At 42.4% G+C, this 17,443-nt stretch overlaps 1 protein-coding gene across 9 annotated transcripts in view; it reads left to right on the forward strand.

Moving 5' to 3' along the window:
• KCNMA1 (potassium calcium-activated channel subfamily M alpha 1) overlaps positions 1-17,443 on the forward strand; it is a 717,414-nt gene that overhangs the window by 410,011 nt on the left and 289,960 nt on the right. For all 9 annotated transcript variants that reach the window (XM_057308339.1, XM_048218924.2, XM_057308341.1 and 6 more), the window contains exons 4-5: positions 12,162-12,255; positions 13,052-13,163. In XM_057308339.1, the coding sequence (XP_057164322.1) occupies positions 12,162-12,255; positions 13,052-13,163 (206 nt within the window). The remainder of the gene's footprint in view (positions 1-12,161; positions 12,256-13,051; positions 13,164-17,443) is intronic.

Below are 17,443 nucleotides of genomic sequence, written 5' to 3' on the forward strand. Positions count from 1 at the left end.
TTTCTGAACACCGTTACCTCGTTTAGTTTTGTTTAGATCTAATGAGATTAATAAATATCTAAATAAGTATATTAAAAAAAAAACAACTCTTAGGCTAAATGTCCTGAGAAATACAATCATTGACCTTTGTCTTAGTTTATTGTACAAATAGGAGCGCCACTAATTGAACTTTAAAAGATGTCAAATGGTAGTACAAGAAAGGAATACCATATTCATCGAAACATGTTGGCATTGCATTCAGTGTTACTTATTAGTAATTGTGATCATTTTCTCTCATTGAGATATATTTTTGCCTTAGGGGTGCCTAATGACTCCTTTTAAAACTGCTTTTCGTTTTTTTAACATGCTTTTTTTTTTTCTGCTCTTTTTTTCCTCTGGTTAATTCTCAGAATAAACTGTTATAAAAATAATTGTTAGGCTCTTTTTTTGAACTGGATTTTTTGTTGTTGTTATTTCACATAAATAGATGCTTTACCTTTTATACATACCTTGGCTGTCACTTGAGAATGATGACAGGTGGGCATTACCAAACTCTGATAATCCTATGGCAGGAATAAAAGTTCCTAGAGAATTCTTGGTGGAACCAGTTTGCTAGAGCCTCTTCAATTAAAACTCTGCACAAAGCAGTCATAATGATACAAAGTTGGAAGCTTCATATCTTGTGTTTTATTTTTCCTCAATGATCCTTATTTCCTCGTATTCAAGGGATTTAGTAGATGAAGTACTCTCCACAATGTTTTTCCCCCTATTCTGTTAAACATATCCTATTCGCCCTATAGAAATAGACTCTGCTTAGAATTTCATAACGTATTCTTTTGGTAACCAGTACAAAGGCCCTTTGAATGGAAGCCTTTCCCTTTTTGAAAGGATCTTACATGGAATTATAGTGTAGACCTATGCGGAGCAGGTGATCCTGACCAGCACGATGACATGCTCTCACTTTACCTGAGCTTTTCTTCATCTGGGGGTTTGGTGAAGGAAACAACTGATTCTCCTCTTTGTGGTTCCTCAGTAAAGGGACCCACTCCTTTTTCTCAGAAAAACACTGTGTTTCCAGATAAAATAAAAGGATTTCTGAAACCCAACACAGAGGGAGGTTAAATGGATCCATTTATGGAGACAAAAGAGAGAATCATAAGAAGTCAGCTTCCTAGGGGCATCCTGGGTCCCTCACAGAGCTTTTATTTTTACAGTGAGGGGGAAAACGACTCTAGAGAAAATCAAAGATATGGCGATAGAATTAAAAAGGGAAAGTGCAGTAGGAAGCAAGGAAAAGAAACTTTACCCCGATGAGCACACAATTCATGATATTACTTTCTGAATGTGGATCCAGAAGTCAAGTGCACACCATTAATATGATGGAAAGAGCTGTTATTTCTGAGGTATGAGCAGGACAGTTTTGATAATAAGTAATTTCCAATGCTAACTAAGCAGAAGCAAATGGGAAAGAAAAAGTGAAGGAAAAGAAATGTTCCTGGAGGTAAGAAGTTATTTTCATCAAGTAGTTAAAGAGGAAATTAGAAGAGTGTATACTTGAGGATATGATTGTATAATCATAGGGCTTAACAAGCCATTACTGTTTTCCGTGTTCATGATGACAATTTGTCTCTAAAGGTAACTTGCCACATCTGATTTTCTGCGGTAATGTTGGTCCCCACTGCCCAGGTCACTTTATGGCATTCCTAAGGCGTGACTCCTGCTTTGGACTTGGCAGACTCATGACTTCTAATCAGTAACATCTCAGACTCTCCTTTTTGGCTGTGAGGCTGCTGAGCTCCCAACAAAACTCCTAAATAGGAATAGTTACAAGACTTCCATGCCTCAGCTGTCAGCCAAAGACAGAGAGCTGAGACACGGCTATTTTGTTTTCTTGTGTAATATAAAGGTGTAATTGTTTTCTACGCCCGATGTCAGAAGAACGTGTACCAGGTCTTTCTCGGTGTCTTCTTAAAAAAAATTCACACACACACACACACACACACAACAACAACCACCTCAGGATGTCAGAAACAAAACTATCATAATTATCCTTTAGCATCCCATATAAATCCATGTGTAGCTTTTAACAAATGCCAGTGTCCTGGTGGTGAGTATATATGTCATGTGACAGTGTTTTCTATTCTTCAAAGTGAAGCAAAGCAGATAAATGGAACCACTATTTTCTTACGTAATTATTTTTTCCCTAATGCTCTCGAGCCTTCCCAAATCGGTACCAGACAGGTCTCCAGCCTTGGTGCTCTTTGTCATTGAAGCTCTTCAGATGAGACCACCAAGGAGATGTATGCCATTCTGCTTGGGTCCAGATATGGCTGACAGATAGCAGGATTGAAACTGTAGCAGATCTAGGTCTCTTCGGCTGCTGGCAGGCAACTGGAGTTCCATGAAGGGAACAGGAAGGGCACCTGTCTCATGCATCCTCATTACCCCCCATCTGATTAAGCTGTCAGTCTGGGACCTAGAGCAGGCTGGGCCTGGCTGTGTAGATTCGGTAGTTTTGGCTTTCCCACTCTAAATCCTTGCAGGTAGACCCATAGCAAGGAGGCATTGCCAAGGTCAGGCTGTTTAGGTGTGTCAGAATTACATTAAAGCCAGGGAGGTGGGCAGGGGTGGGAGCATAGGGCGTAAGCTAGGTAGGAGACTAGTAGGATGAGCAGGGAATACCTGGAAGAATTCAAGACAAACATCAGGAGAAAAAGGCTCAAACAGGAGAATTTTGAAGTCTGCTCAAAGAGGTCCCACAGTGATTTGAAAGACTGTTATACTGTGGGAATCCCAACCCACCTGCTCAACCTACCATTCTCCATGCAATTATGAGACCTTCGTAGTTTATTTGGGAAGCCTTGAGTCCGAAGTGCCTTGAAACCATGCCCCTAGGCTTCTTCCTCATGGTTGCTCTCTCCTTAAGAAATAGTGACACCAGACAGTTGTCCCCCCAGTGCTGAGAAGTGGTTATTACTGGCAAGAGATGATTGTCTGTGGGCCTCTCGGCACATGTGTGGCAACATTTAATATCCAGTAGTGTTGGGATGAATCCTCTTTTCTTGCTGCTTCAGGGCTACTTTTTTGTAGGCATGAGAGTAGTTTGGATCCAGGGGTCAGAGCTACTGCAGCCCCCCCTCCCCAAACCCCCCTCATGCCAGGCATTGTGTCTGGGTTCCCTGCTCTTCATTCAGACCTGGAACTTCTTCTCTCTTCCCTCTTCTTCCCATTTCTAATCACTTTACCCAAACGAACCTATTTTGTGGTTGGTCCCAGAGTGAGGTTGGAGTTGGGTAGGGAGCACACACTTGTGCTGGAAGGCCGTGGGTATGTGCCTGTGTGTGCATGTGTCCCCACCCACATGTACCACTCTACAGTTGTACATTGACCCTGCCCTTGAAGAATTCTCCGTCTGTTTTGTAGTATTTGTGTGTGTGTGTGTGTGTATGTATTTGAATTATCTACTTCATCACATCCTTCTACTAGATAAACAAGAGTTTACTGAAGAAGAGATGGCTAGAGTGAGTAGAGGTAGAGAAAGAAGAGTAAGAAGCAATCGGTCATGGGTTCTCAGACAGTTCAGTGAGAACTAAAGCAGCACGCATTTGGCAAGACTCTGTTTCATGTAGTAGCTTAACTCTGATTTATTACATAAAAGTTGCTGGCAAATATGAACACTAATTCCAGTCTGGTAACAACTGTGATTGAAATAATTGTGGTCTGTAGACAAATTGGAGAAAACAAGCATTAGTGGGTAGGTTGTCTTGGACATCATTCCAAGAGTCCAACAGTGAAGAAATACATGATCTTACGGATGCAGAATTGGAAGAGCTATTCAGAAGACATATGACTGGTTCCTCCCCCTGCCTCTCCTCCAGATTCATGGTAAGCCAACAAGGCAAATGAAACTCTTCTGCTAAAGACCCGAGAAAAGAATACACAGCCTCCTGGGGCCACTCATTAAAGTGACTCATGGCTTTCTCTGTCAGGAAATCTTGGTTAATTATTTAATATTTATGAGACTATGTGGCTGCCTTCATGGAAATATAATTTCCCTGGTGTTCCTTTTTTAATATTACCCAAATGTAATGTTCTAATATATAGAATGACACCAGATGTTAGCTCACTGCACAACCTATTGGGCATTTGAATTATATTACAGCAACCAATAAGGAAGCAATAAAGCAGGTACAAATGGAAAATTAAGTGTGAAATAATTGATTCTATCAGTTTTTGTTCATTTGGATGATTGCCTTTTTTGGCATTTTTCTACAAACAGTTCTTATTTATCACTATTGTTATTACCTTGGTTTTAAAAATAAGTATCACCTGTTCAGCACTTAGTCTTTGCTCATTATCTGATTTCATTCTTGCGACAGCCTTTGAGGTTTGTATCCTTATCTCCAGTTTACAGAGGAGAAAATCAAGGTGTGGAGTTCAGATTATTTGCCTATGATTATATAGCTAGTAATTCTCCCATTGAATTCCAAAACTACCTAACTGTTCTTTATGCTTGAGGTCAACTTCTCAACTCCATCAGAGAAAATTGGGGCATCTTGAGGGTCATCCGTCTTTAAGCAGATGAATAACTAGGAGTTATTTCTCCACAAGTAGAAGAACTTACCCTCAGCAGATGGGGTCGGACTCCATGATGCCACTACCCCCCAGGGGCCCTGGAAGCACTCCTGGGGATTAGTAATGTCCCATGATGCCCACATTTTGCTTTTGATTTACTTATTTGGGTGCCTAAATGGATAAAAAGATATGGAATGAAGATGAGGGAGACACTAAGCTCGGATAGCATCTTGAAATATTGTGAGAAAATTTAGAGGATCTCCATCAGAAAGTGACAGAGATTTCACCATCTGAGTTTCATTAAAACAGATTATCAGTGTGTTTCACTGAGAAATCCAGTGTGTAAGGAACAGACGTATTTTGTTCTCTTCATCACCGATCTATGTGATTTTGTTTGTCTCCTTGAAGAATGCTTAATTATTAGGACCAATTATTCAGGTATATACCCTGAGCCATACATGCTCTGAAGTCTACTGCTGTCATTGTTCCAGGATTCTCTGTAACAGAGTTCAAGAAGACAGAGCATATGGGATCCCGGAGCAGTAAGGTTTTATATGCCACCTTTTCATTTGTTCCAATTCATTTCAACATGACCCTAATGAGGCATATATTTGTGGCTATTGGCTCACATCTCGTCAATTGAGTGGAGGCATAATTGGAAGCCTGATGTTGTCAGAAAGATTAATAGACCTGTTGATACAAACCCATAACTGAAGATTTCCCAACAAAGCCATTTAACCAATTGGCTTGGGATCAAGTAACAAAAATGTTTTCCATTCACATTAGAACCATTGAAAGGTCTAAAACAAGCATTTTAAGATTTAGAAAAGGCTCCTTTTGAGGTCATTGTCATTAGTGTCGAATAGTGACTGAACACAAACTCCCCCATCAACAATAATAACATCTTAGAAGATATCTACTCAGATGTTCATTCTGGGATGAAGTCAAAATAATGGTCAACAGAAGAAGCTGGCTTCTGTTTGATAAAAGTGATAAAACCTACACAAGTTATTGAATATATGCTCCGCTCAGTGTAAACACTAAAAGCACCAATTTTGGAAAGATAAACTCTTAAGTACATAACTCTGACAAGGTAGTTAAAATGGGGGCACTAATGAAAGCTAAAGGATAGAAAGCTTTCAACTTGGATCCATTCGAGACCTGGGGTGCTGTCTAGGTTAGAAGACAACGTTCTGTATAAAGATTATAACGTTTTCAGTGATTAATTACTATCATGTCATTTGCACTAAATCCACTATTACTATTAACTTAGAAGGTGTTTTTCTGAGACCTAAAATTATATGAATAATACCAATAATTTGGAGTATATTGCAAAGAATTGCCTCCTTTTATAAATATTTTGCTCTCACAATATTCTAATCAGCTAGGTGCTTTTATTTCTATTTTGTAGGCACTTTGCTTATCCAGTATATCCACACATTATTAGAATAACATCCAGTCATTTAGATTTCCTCCCTCTCAGTTGCAGATAGGTTCCATAGTATCCACGACTATGATGTTATCATTTTTCTTTACTTCAGTTGAATGGAGTGGAATGCAAAACTTTACTGTCTATTCCATAATTAGAAGTATTCTAAGTATCTAAGCATCATCCATTACTATATCCATTCTTATTCTTCTAGAATAAGAGAAAATCAGGGCACCTTGATGGTCATCCATCTTTTAGCAGATGGATTACTGAGTTTTGTTTCTCCACAAGCAGAGGATAAAACCCTCATCAGATGGGGTCAGGCTCCATGATGCCACTACCCTCCAGGGGCCCCGGAAGCACTCCTGGGCATTAGTAATGTCCCATATTACTGTCTTTGCAAAGCAGGGTTAGATACAAGTTGGACAGGTCAGCTTCCTCTGAATTTTCCCAGACATTTGACAAACATGGTAAATTTTTCTCAGGCAGTTTCACCTCTTCTATAAATTAGTCAACCCTCATTGCTTTTGAAAAAGCTCCATGCCAGGGTCTGTAGATAGTAGATGCTACATCTTATTTTTCTTTTACCTATCCAAGGATGTTGCGATTCTTCTGGAGAAGTAAGGTGGTATGGCAGAAAGGATGTTGGATCTCTGTCCCATCCCTTTCCTTAGCTACATGATCTCACATAGGTTTCTGAGCCTCTACTTCCCAGAAGTCTGCAAAATGGGGATTATAACAAACTGTCTGCTTTATTTTACCAAGTTGTAAGGACCAAGTGCAATAGTATATGCAAGCCCTAAACTATTGCCAGGTATTATATTGGATTGGATGAGAATCAGCTTTACAAGACAGTTTAGAATTCCTCACTCCTGATGCTATAGGAATTCAGAGATGGGAGAGGTCGGTGAGGGCACGAGTAATTTACTGAGCTGTGCCTTTCTGTTGGCTTTGAAGGTTGCCTAAGGTTTGAACACAAAGAGGGAAGAGCATTTGAAGAGGCCACAGCAAAAGCAGAGATTTAAAATTAGAAACATGTGGGTCACATTCATGAAATAAGGAAGGTACCAGCTCATAGTAGCAAAGGGCTAGTCGTGGAGCAGATGGTAGAAAATAAAATGGGACATGTAGTGAGGCTGGGTTTCAGAGGTTCTTCACAGTCAGGGTTAGAGCTGATGTATGAGGCAGGAGGGAGCCATGACAGTAGATGAATGACATCTTTTAATTAAATTAATCTGGCACCATTGCAGAGGTGAGACTAGAAGAGTCTGAAATCATTAAACTTATTGTATTGATTCTTGTCTGTGGTGCTGTGGGCCTGCACTCTGGTGGTCCATAATCCTGGTGGGAATTGAGAAGGCTCCATCCAATTTAAAAAGGGACTAGCCACAAGAGCGAGGAGAATTCAGATGTTGGAAATTATTTCACAAAGTGCTATTTTGTTCCTCAGTTAGTCCCTTCCCTCTCATGTGGTTATTTATTAAATCATCTCAGATATTTGCTGCTGTTGTTGATGTCCCTAAACTGTTTAACATTGTTATCACTTCTAAATGATGGTAAATGATGGTCTCCATAACCTCTCCCCATCTATACTTCATTTTCCCTTTTAATCTTAAACTAAAAATGTGCTCCTCAGGCGCTCTGTTAATTAGAATGTCGTTGGTGAAGCTCGCATAGTGGTGGTGTAATTACTTCTCTGTATCATCTTAATTTTTTTCCCCCTTGTTCCCACCTGAAAGTGAAAATATCTGTTCGACCTCTTGATCTCAGCAATTAGTTAAGTGGTATGCAGCTGGTTATCTGGGGGTGGGCTCAAATGTTTAATCATCTCTGTTCAGGTCTGAATGGGAATCTTCTTGAGCAGCAACACCTGTAATTAGTGCGCAGTTGTAAGAAAGTTCTTCTGGAACATTGGTTCTCAAAGTGTGGTCCCCAGTCAAGCAGCAGTATCTGGGAAACTCTTAGAAATGTAAATTCCCAGGACCCCATCCCAGCCCTACTAAATCAGAAACTCTGGAAGGGTCTTGATGTTTTAATAAGCCTTCCAGGTACATGCTGAAGTTTGAGAACCACTGTCCTGGAGAAATATCTTCACTAGGTTGAGCAGCCAGACTCAGGGAGTTAGGAAAACAGATTTAAGGAAACACCAGGGGAGGTTAGAGGCTGAGAAGAGACGGCTATTACTACCTTCTTGGAGATGAGGCAGATTTCCAGAGGAACAACTGCTGGAAGTGAGATTTTTTTTTGTCCTTAGTCCCTGCCCCTTGAAAGGAAACCTGGCTAGCCATCGCTTGTCCTGTGCTTTGGAAAGACAAGGTCTGAAGTCAGTTTCAGGAAGGACTATTGGATCGTCCCACTCAAGGGTCTTCATTGGAGATTATATTGTTAAATGGATGAAGAAAGAGATATATTTGCCATTCTGGGTGAGTCTCCTTTTCCTCTATAGACATCCAAATACTAAAGATACGCTTATTGGATGGTCAAGAGGAAATAAGACGACTATCCTACCCTGAACATTTAAACCATAAGCAGCTCTTTATTGAGGTTCTTTTGAAGGTGTCCCAAACAGAGAGTCCTGGTGAAAACACTAAACTTGCCCAAGGTTTTAGTATCACCTTTGACCCATGGACTGTGGGAGTCTAAGAATGAAGAGTCCATCAGCTTACCAACTATTTTGTGTTCTCTAATTGGTAAGTCGTTAGTTAACCAGGAAGAGTTTAGGGAAAGTCTATTTACTACTACCAGGATTAGAACCAGTATCCGTATTTCAACTCTACTGTTTCTTTGTTTTTGTTTTGTTTTTTCTTGGCAACACATATCCACATACAGCCTATTCTGACATGGGCATGCCTCATCAGAATGGCAATCCAAATTTAAGTGTGTAATTTGGAGTCACTTTCTTTTGTGTTAAAAAAAAAGTGATTACTTTTCTAGCTCTTGAAACTTCTGTGTATCTAGACAAGGAACTCTCTTATTTTACACAAGAAGGAAGAGGAGTTTGTATTTCATTTTCTATCCTACAATGAGCATTAATCATTAAGATAACAATCTCCTTGGGAGGAAAATAAATCCTGGCTGATATGGCCAACCCTTTGATTGTTGAATTATCTATTTTCTTTTTATAAGATCAATGAACTTCTCCATGGGTTGTTTCCGTTTAGGGAATGAAATGATGGGGCTTTAGAATCTCCAGTCTGTGGTCTCTGATTGTGTGAGTCTGTGGACTGCAGGCACTCAGAGGATTTATCTCAGAGGGGATCCTGGTAAACAGTTCTACTGCCACTTGAGAAAACTAGATAGGACATTTCTCCTTGGACTCTTGTGGCAAGCAGGAAAGAGCTAAAAGGGGTAGGAAAGAGATTCCCCTTCCCTCTGGTCCTACCTGGGTTGCAGAGGCTGGGCTTCTTTTATCCTAGAGTTTTCTGCTTCTCTTTGTCTCTTATGTCTTAGCAGAGCGTACTCATATCATGGGCAAGCTTCAGCTGGAGGACAAGCTGCTAGTCCCAGCAGCATAATGGACTCCTTTTCTTTCTTCAGCCCAAAGTCTAGGACTCAAGGAATACTATGAAACAGTGATTAGATCAGTTCGAAATTTTTGAAAGAAGTACTAAGGAAAAGGTTTGATATGGTTTCAGCACTGTTCTCTGTAAATCAGGCATGCTGTTGAGGTATATTTTTCAACACAGTGTCCTTTAGCTGGAATGCCCTCTCATTGCTGCCTTTGGGTATGGGCAATATAGGAGGGGAGAGCAGAAATGACAAGGAAGGAAAGGATCAATGGGAAGAAGTTGCTACAGCCTGATTCTTTATGCTCTTTTAACATTTGCTTCTACTTATGCTGAACCAAAATATCCTCAGTGGCATTGAGCTAACATCTCTTCCCCACTATCCCATTCTTTTCCACAGCCTGCAAATGTTTTACCTATTAGATACATTTTAAGGTTACTACCAAATTAACCACAAAGGCCATGGAATTGGTGGGGGCTAGGAAATTCACAGGACCCCCGAATATACCACCAATAGCTATTGTGTTGGCCATAGTAAGGTTATTGTTTGACCTGGTGAAGTGATGGTGGGTTTTCCATAATAGACTTGGGAACCAAGACTTTCCCTCTGTCCCTTTGACTATGACTGTCAAGCTTGATGAATAGGAATTTAATGGCACAGCTAAGTCACTACTGGTACAAGTAAAAACATGACTTCAGCATTTACCAACAGAACTTCCCATCCTCACTCTCTTGATCACTTTCTTACACACACACACACACACACACACACACACACACACACCATTCATTCTTCAGTAGCACATCATACCGGTGGCTTATGTAGCACAGAGATACGTTATCTCTTCATCCCTTGGACTCTATAGTGGATTTCTGATCAACCTAATTCATGTACTTCTTTTCACTGTGACTAGAATAGCTAAGAACTCTGACACCTGCAGACCTTGTGGGTCTTGTTTTTGACTGGAAACAAAACACCATCCTGGCTTGGGGATTGCAGAGGTGTCTCTTATTAACTCGAGGCCTGGATTTTTCTTTTTTCATTTAAATTAATATCCATGTAGAGGAGGAGGTAAAAAGCAGTGATTTAACTTCTGGGCTCCTGACTCCTTCCAGCATTGGACTAAGCAAATTCTATGCTGTCTTCCCTCCCACTTTCCCACCTTAGCGAAAACCTAGGAGTTGTCATTTCCTTTATAAAAGAAATGTTTTTCAGCATTTGCTTTTTCTTCAGTCTGCTTAGTTGGTAAATGCAAATGTAGATACACCCCCCAACCCTTAACGCTTGTCTGGAGGTTTTCCCACCTATTTGCGATTTAGAAGATGACAAAGGGCATGTTTGACTTGTAATAGAGATGAAGAATGGATAAATCCAGTGCATGTAATATGATTGGAGAGTCGCATAGACTGACCCACCATGCCTCTCTGTGGGCCCTGCATTCCCATACTGCACAGATTCCTGCCTGTTGAACAACCAAGCATTGTCCTCGCAGAAGTACAACTATACTAACTGGTATTGCATATAGCGATTTCCAAAGTGGTGGTACGCGGAAATCCTCCATCCTGCACTTCTCAAGCTAGCCTTCTCCTGGCCCAGAGGTCCACGTTGCTTTCCATCCAGGGAAAGTATTTTACTTCTCCCCATAACCCCTCCCCTTTCCCTCACCTCCCCTTCTTTATGTTTCTGGCCTGAGTGTTACCCTTTGCTTACAGTTAACAGTTTACTATGAATTTTCATTCACAGCTTTGAGATGCTTATGAGGCTTAACTGCTTCCCAGCCAGCCCCAAACTTGGGACTTTTCACACACTGATCCTCTGATCAGTGTGACACAGGGAAAGCACATGGAAGCCGTGTACCAGTTTGTATAGTAGTACTCTTTTGAACCGTCTACTCTTGAACAAAGTAGAGTGTGCTGGGGGTTCGTGTTGGCTGCTTGACACACACAAAGCCAATTAACTTGCATGCCAAAAAAAAAAAAAAAATTAACCCTTAGAGTACTGTTTCAACATTTTGGTTTAATGGTCTTGAACTTTACTGGTTGGGCAATGCTTCTTTCTCCAGATCAGATCGTAGTACAACAAGTCCATACTTGGTTTCGCCAGAACATCAACCAGGATCATCTCCTCCACCACTTTCCTGAGATGCTCCTGGGTTCTTTATCATTCCTCAACTAATGGCTTTAAAGAGGTCTCAAACACAGCCACTGTCTTTAACTGAAAATGGGCTCTACTTCCAATGTGCTGGAGGGTGTGAGGGACTGTGTTTAGCTTTGGTATCTGTCCTCTAAGAGACGGAAGTCAGTTCTTTAAGGGTTAATGTGAAATGAAGGAATTTGATGTTCTCTCCTGCTTGTCCTTCCTCCAAGGTGTCTGCATGATCCTTTTTAGATTCTTAGCTCAACTGTTGAATGATGATAAAAATCATATATATATATACATACATAAATATATAATTACAAAAACAACTAAAACAAGAAAAGACTGAGTGGTTGAATGGAAAGACCCCTTGGCCATGCTTGCTTGATTATCACAGAGGGTAGAAAGACCAAATGTTGTAGGTAACAAAGATTCATTTTGTCCTCTACCCCGAGCACCACTACTACACGGTTTGTGGAAGATGTGATATACTCTTCATTTACCTCTTGCTTTTTTTCTTCTTCCTGTCTAATAGCCCAATAGAATCCTGCCAGAATTTCTACAAAGATTTCACATTACAGATCGACATGGCTTTCAACGTGTTCTTCCTTCTCTACTTTGGCTTGCGGGTAAGTCTGATCCCCACGACTCAGTATCATGATGGGGCTGCTTGTACCCAGGGGCCGTGCCCCACTAGCGTCTGCTCTGGCAGAGACGAAGCCCCGTGTTTCCAGGGGGACAATGTGCTGATTGAGAGAGCCCTTTCCTTAACTTCGCATTTTCAGAAGAAGTACATGTGAAAATCTTGTTCCGAGGAGGAGGAACAGGGATTAATGTAACTATGATCCTTTACTGGCTGACTGTTTCTCATCTCTCTAAAGACAAATGCATTGTTGTCTTAAATAGAGGGGAAAAAACCTTCTCTTAAAATTACGTTTATCGGGGCTCACTTAGTTGCATCCTGAGAGAACAGCTGTGAGGCTTGAATTCGGGGGCTTGGAGGATTTGTAGTGGAGCCCGTCTATGAGGGGAGCTGTACAGAAAGGGTATTACAGAGATTGTGTGTACATGCGTGTGCACGCATGTGTGGATGCCTACATGTATGCTTTACTGACAGTTATATTTCCACTAGAGTCTAAGGAAGGCGAGACCCCTCCAACTTTCCTATGATGTGATTGAAAACCACAGGAAAATAGATTGGCTGGTATTTCTCCAAGGTTAACATAGTCTACAGTCACTCCCTAGAAAACACTGTATAACCAAATTCTAAGACAGAAATAGCCTGTGATTGGTATAGATATGAGAAGGACATAATATCTCCCTCCAGGCCCCTGTGGAAAACCAAAACATAGCCTTTGGCAAAAGCGTATAGTTAGAATGCCAGCATCGTGCCTCTCATGGTTTTCTCCTTTTCTCTCTCCCCAGTTTATTGCAGCCAACGATAAGCTGTGGTTCTGGTTGGAAGTGAACTCTGTGGTAGATTTCTTCACAGTCCCCCCGGTGTTCGTGTCTGTGTACTTAAACAGAAGTTGGCTTGGTAAGTCTACCTCTCTTCCTGTCTCCTTGCTCGTTCCCGAGCTGTGGTGGATCAGAGGCCTGGGCCGTCTCCACAGAAGGAAAGTTTTGTCAATTTGTGTGCACAGCTCTTGGAGTTTTGGGAGTGAGTGGTGACAGTTTTCTTTGGAGCACTCGCCCAGGAGGCTGTGCCCAGTTAGGGCTTCCGGGAAAGCAGTTTTATCATCATTGGAACCTAGCGGCCACACTGTCTCAGTCAGGACCTCTGTCTCCGTGGTTCTGTCATTTTCATCCAACCTGCAGTTGGGACTGGACACAGAAGCCCGTGGGGACGAGGTCAGCCTTCCGAGCAGCTGCTTCGGGTGCCCTAGAAGGCCTGCCTGCCAAACTTAGCTTCGGTCTGCTTCTTAGTTTTATGCAGAGTGGGTCCTGCCTGGTTTACTTATGGTTATGAGTTCCTCCGTGGGGCAGGGTTGGGTCAAGCTTCTCGAGCCACCGACTCCTCGGAGGAGATGGAACCCCTTCTTGTGTTAAAGGATGAGCTTTTGCTGGTGCTGCGTCGGCATCTCACTTGCTCTATCTGCTCAGCAGGTCACTTCCTGTCTGTCCCCGGCAGGTCACTTCCTGCTTCGGGACCAGGACACTTGGATGGGAGAAGTAACTAGCTCCCAGCATGGTCATGGCAGCCAGAGGCGTAGAGAGGCAGCTTCGAGCTTCTCTTGGTTGCAGTGAATAATTCTCTCAGAATGTTCCTGCTACTGTGCATCTACAGGGGAAAAGGGAGGCTGAAACGGGACTCAGAGAGCTATTTTTGGGTTCCTTCCATCCTTAGTTTTAGAAATTTTTTGTTTGAATTTTTTTCAAAGTAATCTATATTGTCATAGTCAGCATAAATATTTAAAGATATATGAAGAAAATAGCAATCCTGTCGTCCCCCTGCGCTCATCACTGCCTTCCCCCTGGGATGCTCAGTATTAACAGACTTCTATCTTCCCTCCATTGCCCCAAACATGGATGCACATAGACGTTTGGAGAGGTGGTGGTCTTTGTACAAATGCGTGTGTCCATTACACTGCACTGCAGTTTGGTTTTCTTACTAACCAATAAATGATGGGTATCCCTTCAGCTCTGTAATAATTCATTTTATTAGAGTTACACAAAACTCGACAAATTGTTCTATCACAGCTCACGCGGCTATAACCCTAAGGATGGACCACCTCATGGTTTCCTTTTTGTGCTGTAAACAGTGGTTTAGTAAACACCCTCATCCATATATCTGTACAGTTCTATTTCTCTAGATGGTTCCAGGGTCCTGGAAGAGGAATTGCTAGATCAAAGAATGCGTATATTTTAGTTTGTACAGGTATTGATGGCTCATTTTTCAAAAATGTTGTGCCACGATAGGCTTCCTCTAGCAATATGTTTTTGATGTCCTTGCTAGCTCTGTGACTCTATTACATGCCTAGAATCAAGTATTTAAAAAAAAGAAGTGCCCTTTCTACATGATGTATGCAGGAATCACGTATGCACTTATCTGGGTGTATCTCTGGGTAGGTGTATCCCATAAAGATGCTATTTTCTACTAGTTTTCTCGTTAGAATTCTATTCACTCACTCAGTGGAAAAGTTGTCATCCTTGATTCGAGACATGCTTGCTTCGATTGGGTTTTCCAGCCATCATGATGGGACTGTCAGAGCCACTCACAAATCGGAGAAGTGTCCTAAGGGTGACCTGAATGTGCTGTGGTGCCGAGGGTCCCAGCTAGCTCAGCGTGGCTGTTGACTGGCTTTGTGACCTGGGGAGCTCACCTTCCTTCATTCAGCCTGTTGTTTTTCATCTGTAAAATAAAGCCTAGGTTAGATGATTCAATTTCTCAGGTACTTTCTTCTCAGAACGCCTGCCTCTAAGACTCCTGCATTGTTCATGGGAAGTTTGGGATCTAGGTTGTGGGGAAGGACTGGGAAATTAGTGAAATCAAATCATCAAATTTCTGAGTCAAAATTACATATGGGCTGCTAACCACGGCTCATCCTAGACCATCCTGTTGTGAAGAGTATACCCACATGCACACACCCTGAAAAACTCAGACAGACAGACAGACAAGGAAAGAAGAAAGAGGAAGAGGGAAGAAGAAAGAAAGAGAGAGAGGGAGGGAGGAAAGGAAGAAGGAAGGAAGGAAAGCAATCTGCCATTTTTTCCCGCCTGTATTCTAATTATTCTGCACTGCAACAACCACTTTACTTTTCTGGACCCTCAGTTTTCCCCTCTGAAAAATGGGAGGTTGGGACTTAAATTACCTTCTAGTCCTCACACTTCATGAATCGGAATTTTATGTCAGGGTCCCTTCTCTCTTGGTCCCTTGTGGGGACCCCTGCAGGACTGTGGTGGAGACACCCCTCCTGCGTGGTGGGCAGGTCTCCCCCGGCTAAGGGTGTGGAGCTGAGTCTCCTTGTGAGTCTAAAAGCAGCTTTGTGTCAGGAGAACTTGGATGTTAAAAATTCATGTCTTTTTGTGAATGGTTTAATCCTGATTTTTGGAGTTGTGTTCTTGTCTGAAGTGAAAATCCACCAGCGTGAATAGGAAAAGGGGAAGAAAAAGAAAAAGGAAGAGAAATGAAATACACTTTTGCATCAACTGTGGTTGCTCTTCAAAAAAAATGCTCTAAAATGTGCTTTAATTTGTTCATTAATTGAGCAATATTTATTAAGCACGTACTAGGTGCCAGGTACTTTTCCAGGTGATTAAGAAACAACAGTGAATCATGGGGCACCTGGATGGCTCAGTCGGTTGAGCATCCAACTCTTGATTTTGGCTCAGGTCATGATCTCAGGATCACAGGATCGAGCCCTGCGTTGGGCTCCACATTGGGCGTGGAGCCTGCTTAAGATTCTCTCTCCGCCCCCTCTCCTCCCTCCGCTAAAAGAAAAAAAAAAAAAGAAAGAAATGACAATAAATACAAGAGGCAGGGTGCTACCCTGTGACATTGCAGTGGGGAAGAACAGGGAAAAAAACGAGCCTAATAAATAAGCCAATTACGTAGTACGTTAGGAAGCATAAGTGTGTTGAAACTGAAAACAGACCAACAAACTCTTGGACTGTGAAATAATAATAAAAACAACAACAACGAGTAACCTTCCTCCTCTTCTAGGAGAACACACCTTCAATGAAATACTTTGGGTTCTTTAGTAACTAAACCCCTGGGGTGAGATCCACAACTGGGCTGCCTGTTACGGAAGAGAATTCAGTATAAGAATATTTCAAGGAGGCTCCCGTGTCTGATTTAATATGTGGGTTATTATATCATGAAACAATTATCGTGCCGATGAGCTGCAGAGATAAAATGAGCATTCCCACGAGGTATGGCTGATAAAGTAGAAGGAATAATCCCATTACGTGGGGGCATTTCAGGAAGTGCTGTCCTCGTGGACGATGAGAGGGCGCCGCGTTTACGGGCAGAGGTTTGATATAAGATGAGGAAGCTGCAGCTCGCTCTCTTCTCCCGCGCACACCTGCTGAACCACACGGTGCAGGGCAGACGGAGCGCCGTGGCCCGCACCCCTACCTTCCCCGGCGCATGACACACCCCACGCTTGGTCTCTTACCTTCATACATGGTTGCCGAGTACATAGCATAGTGTTCATGTACCTGATTGGGTGTATTGTCTTAGTGCGTCTCACGGCGTATTCCTAACAACAGCCAATTTGCAGTTCTACGACGTGCTGGGCACGCTGATGAGCCCCTGACACACATGGACTCACTTGATTCTCAGAGCAAACCCATGAGCTGGGAATTATTTCCCCCCATTTTGCAGACAAGGAGACGGGCTCAGAGACATTCATTCCTGTCCAAGGTTGCATAGCCTGGGAGTGGTGGGGGGGTGATTTGCCTCTGTTTTGGTCTGACTTTACGTCCATATTCATGCTGCCCTTTTGCCTCTGTCCTTACCCTTAAAGGATTGGGGGTTTTGAGGACTGGTTGGGGTGACTGAGCTGGTTTTGTTCATTTCTGTTGGCACCTCTCCTTCTCTCCTTACTCAGAGAGCTTCACGTCAGGCAGGCAGGGAGGGGAAGAGGTCTTATTTAAGAACACACATCCTCATGCCTCCTCCTCTCCTTCCCACTCCTCCTTGTCCACCTCCAGTTTCTAGCGTTGCCACGAGGACCCGGGAAACACAGAGAGCTTGGGTGGTGTCTCCTGAGTCCCTTAGCACGTTGGGGATCAGACCTGCTCTACCTGAGAGAGAGGGAGAGACTAGGGGCTGCCACACATGCGGTCAATAGAGCAGAGTGGGTCGGAGCCGAG

This window comes from Ursus arctos, unplaced genomic scaffold (assembly GCF_023065955.2).
Source record: "Ursus arctos isolate Adak ecotype North America unplaced genomic scaffold, UrsArc2.0 scaffold_7, whole genome shotgun sequence".
NCBI classification, from domain to species: domain Eukaryota; kingdom Metazoa; phylum Chordata; class Mammalia; order Carnivora; family Ursidae; genus Ursus; species Ursus arctos.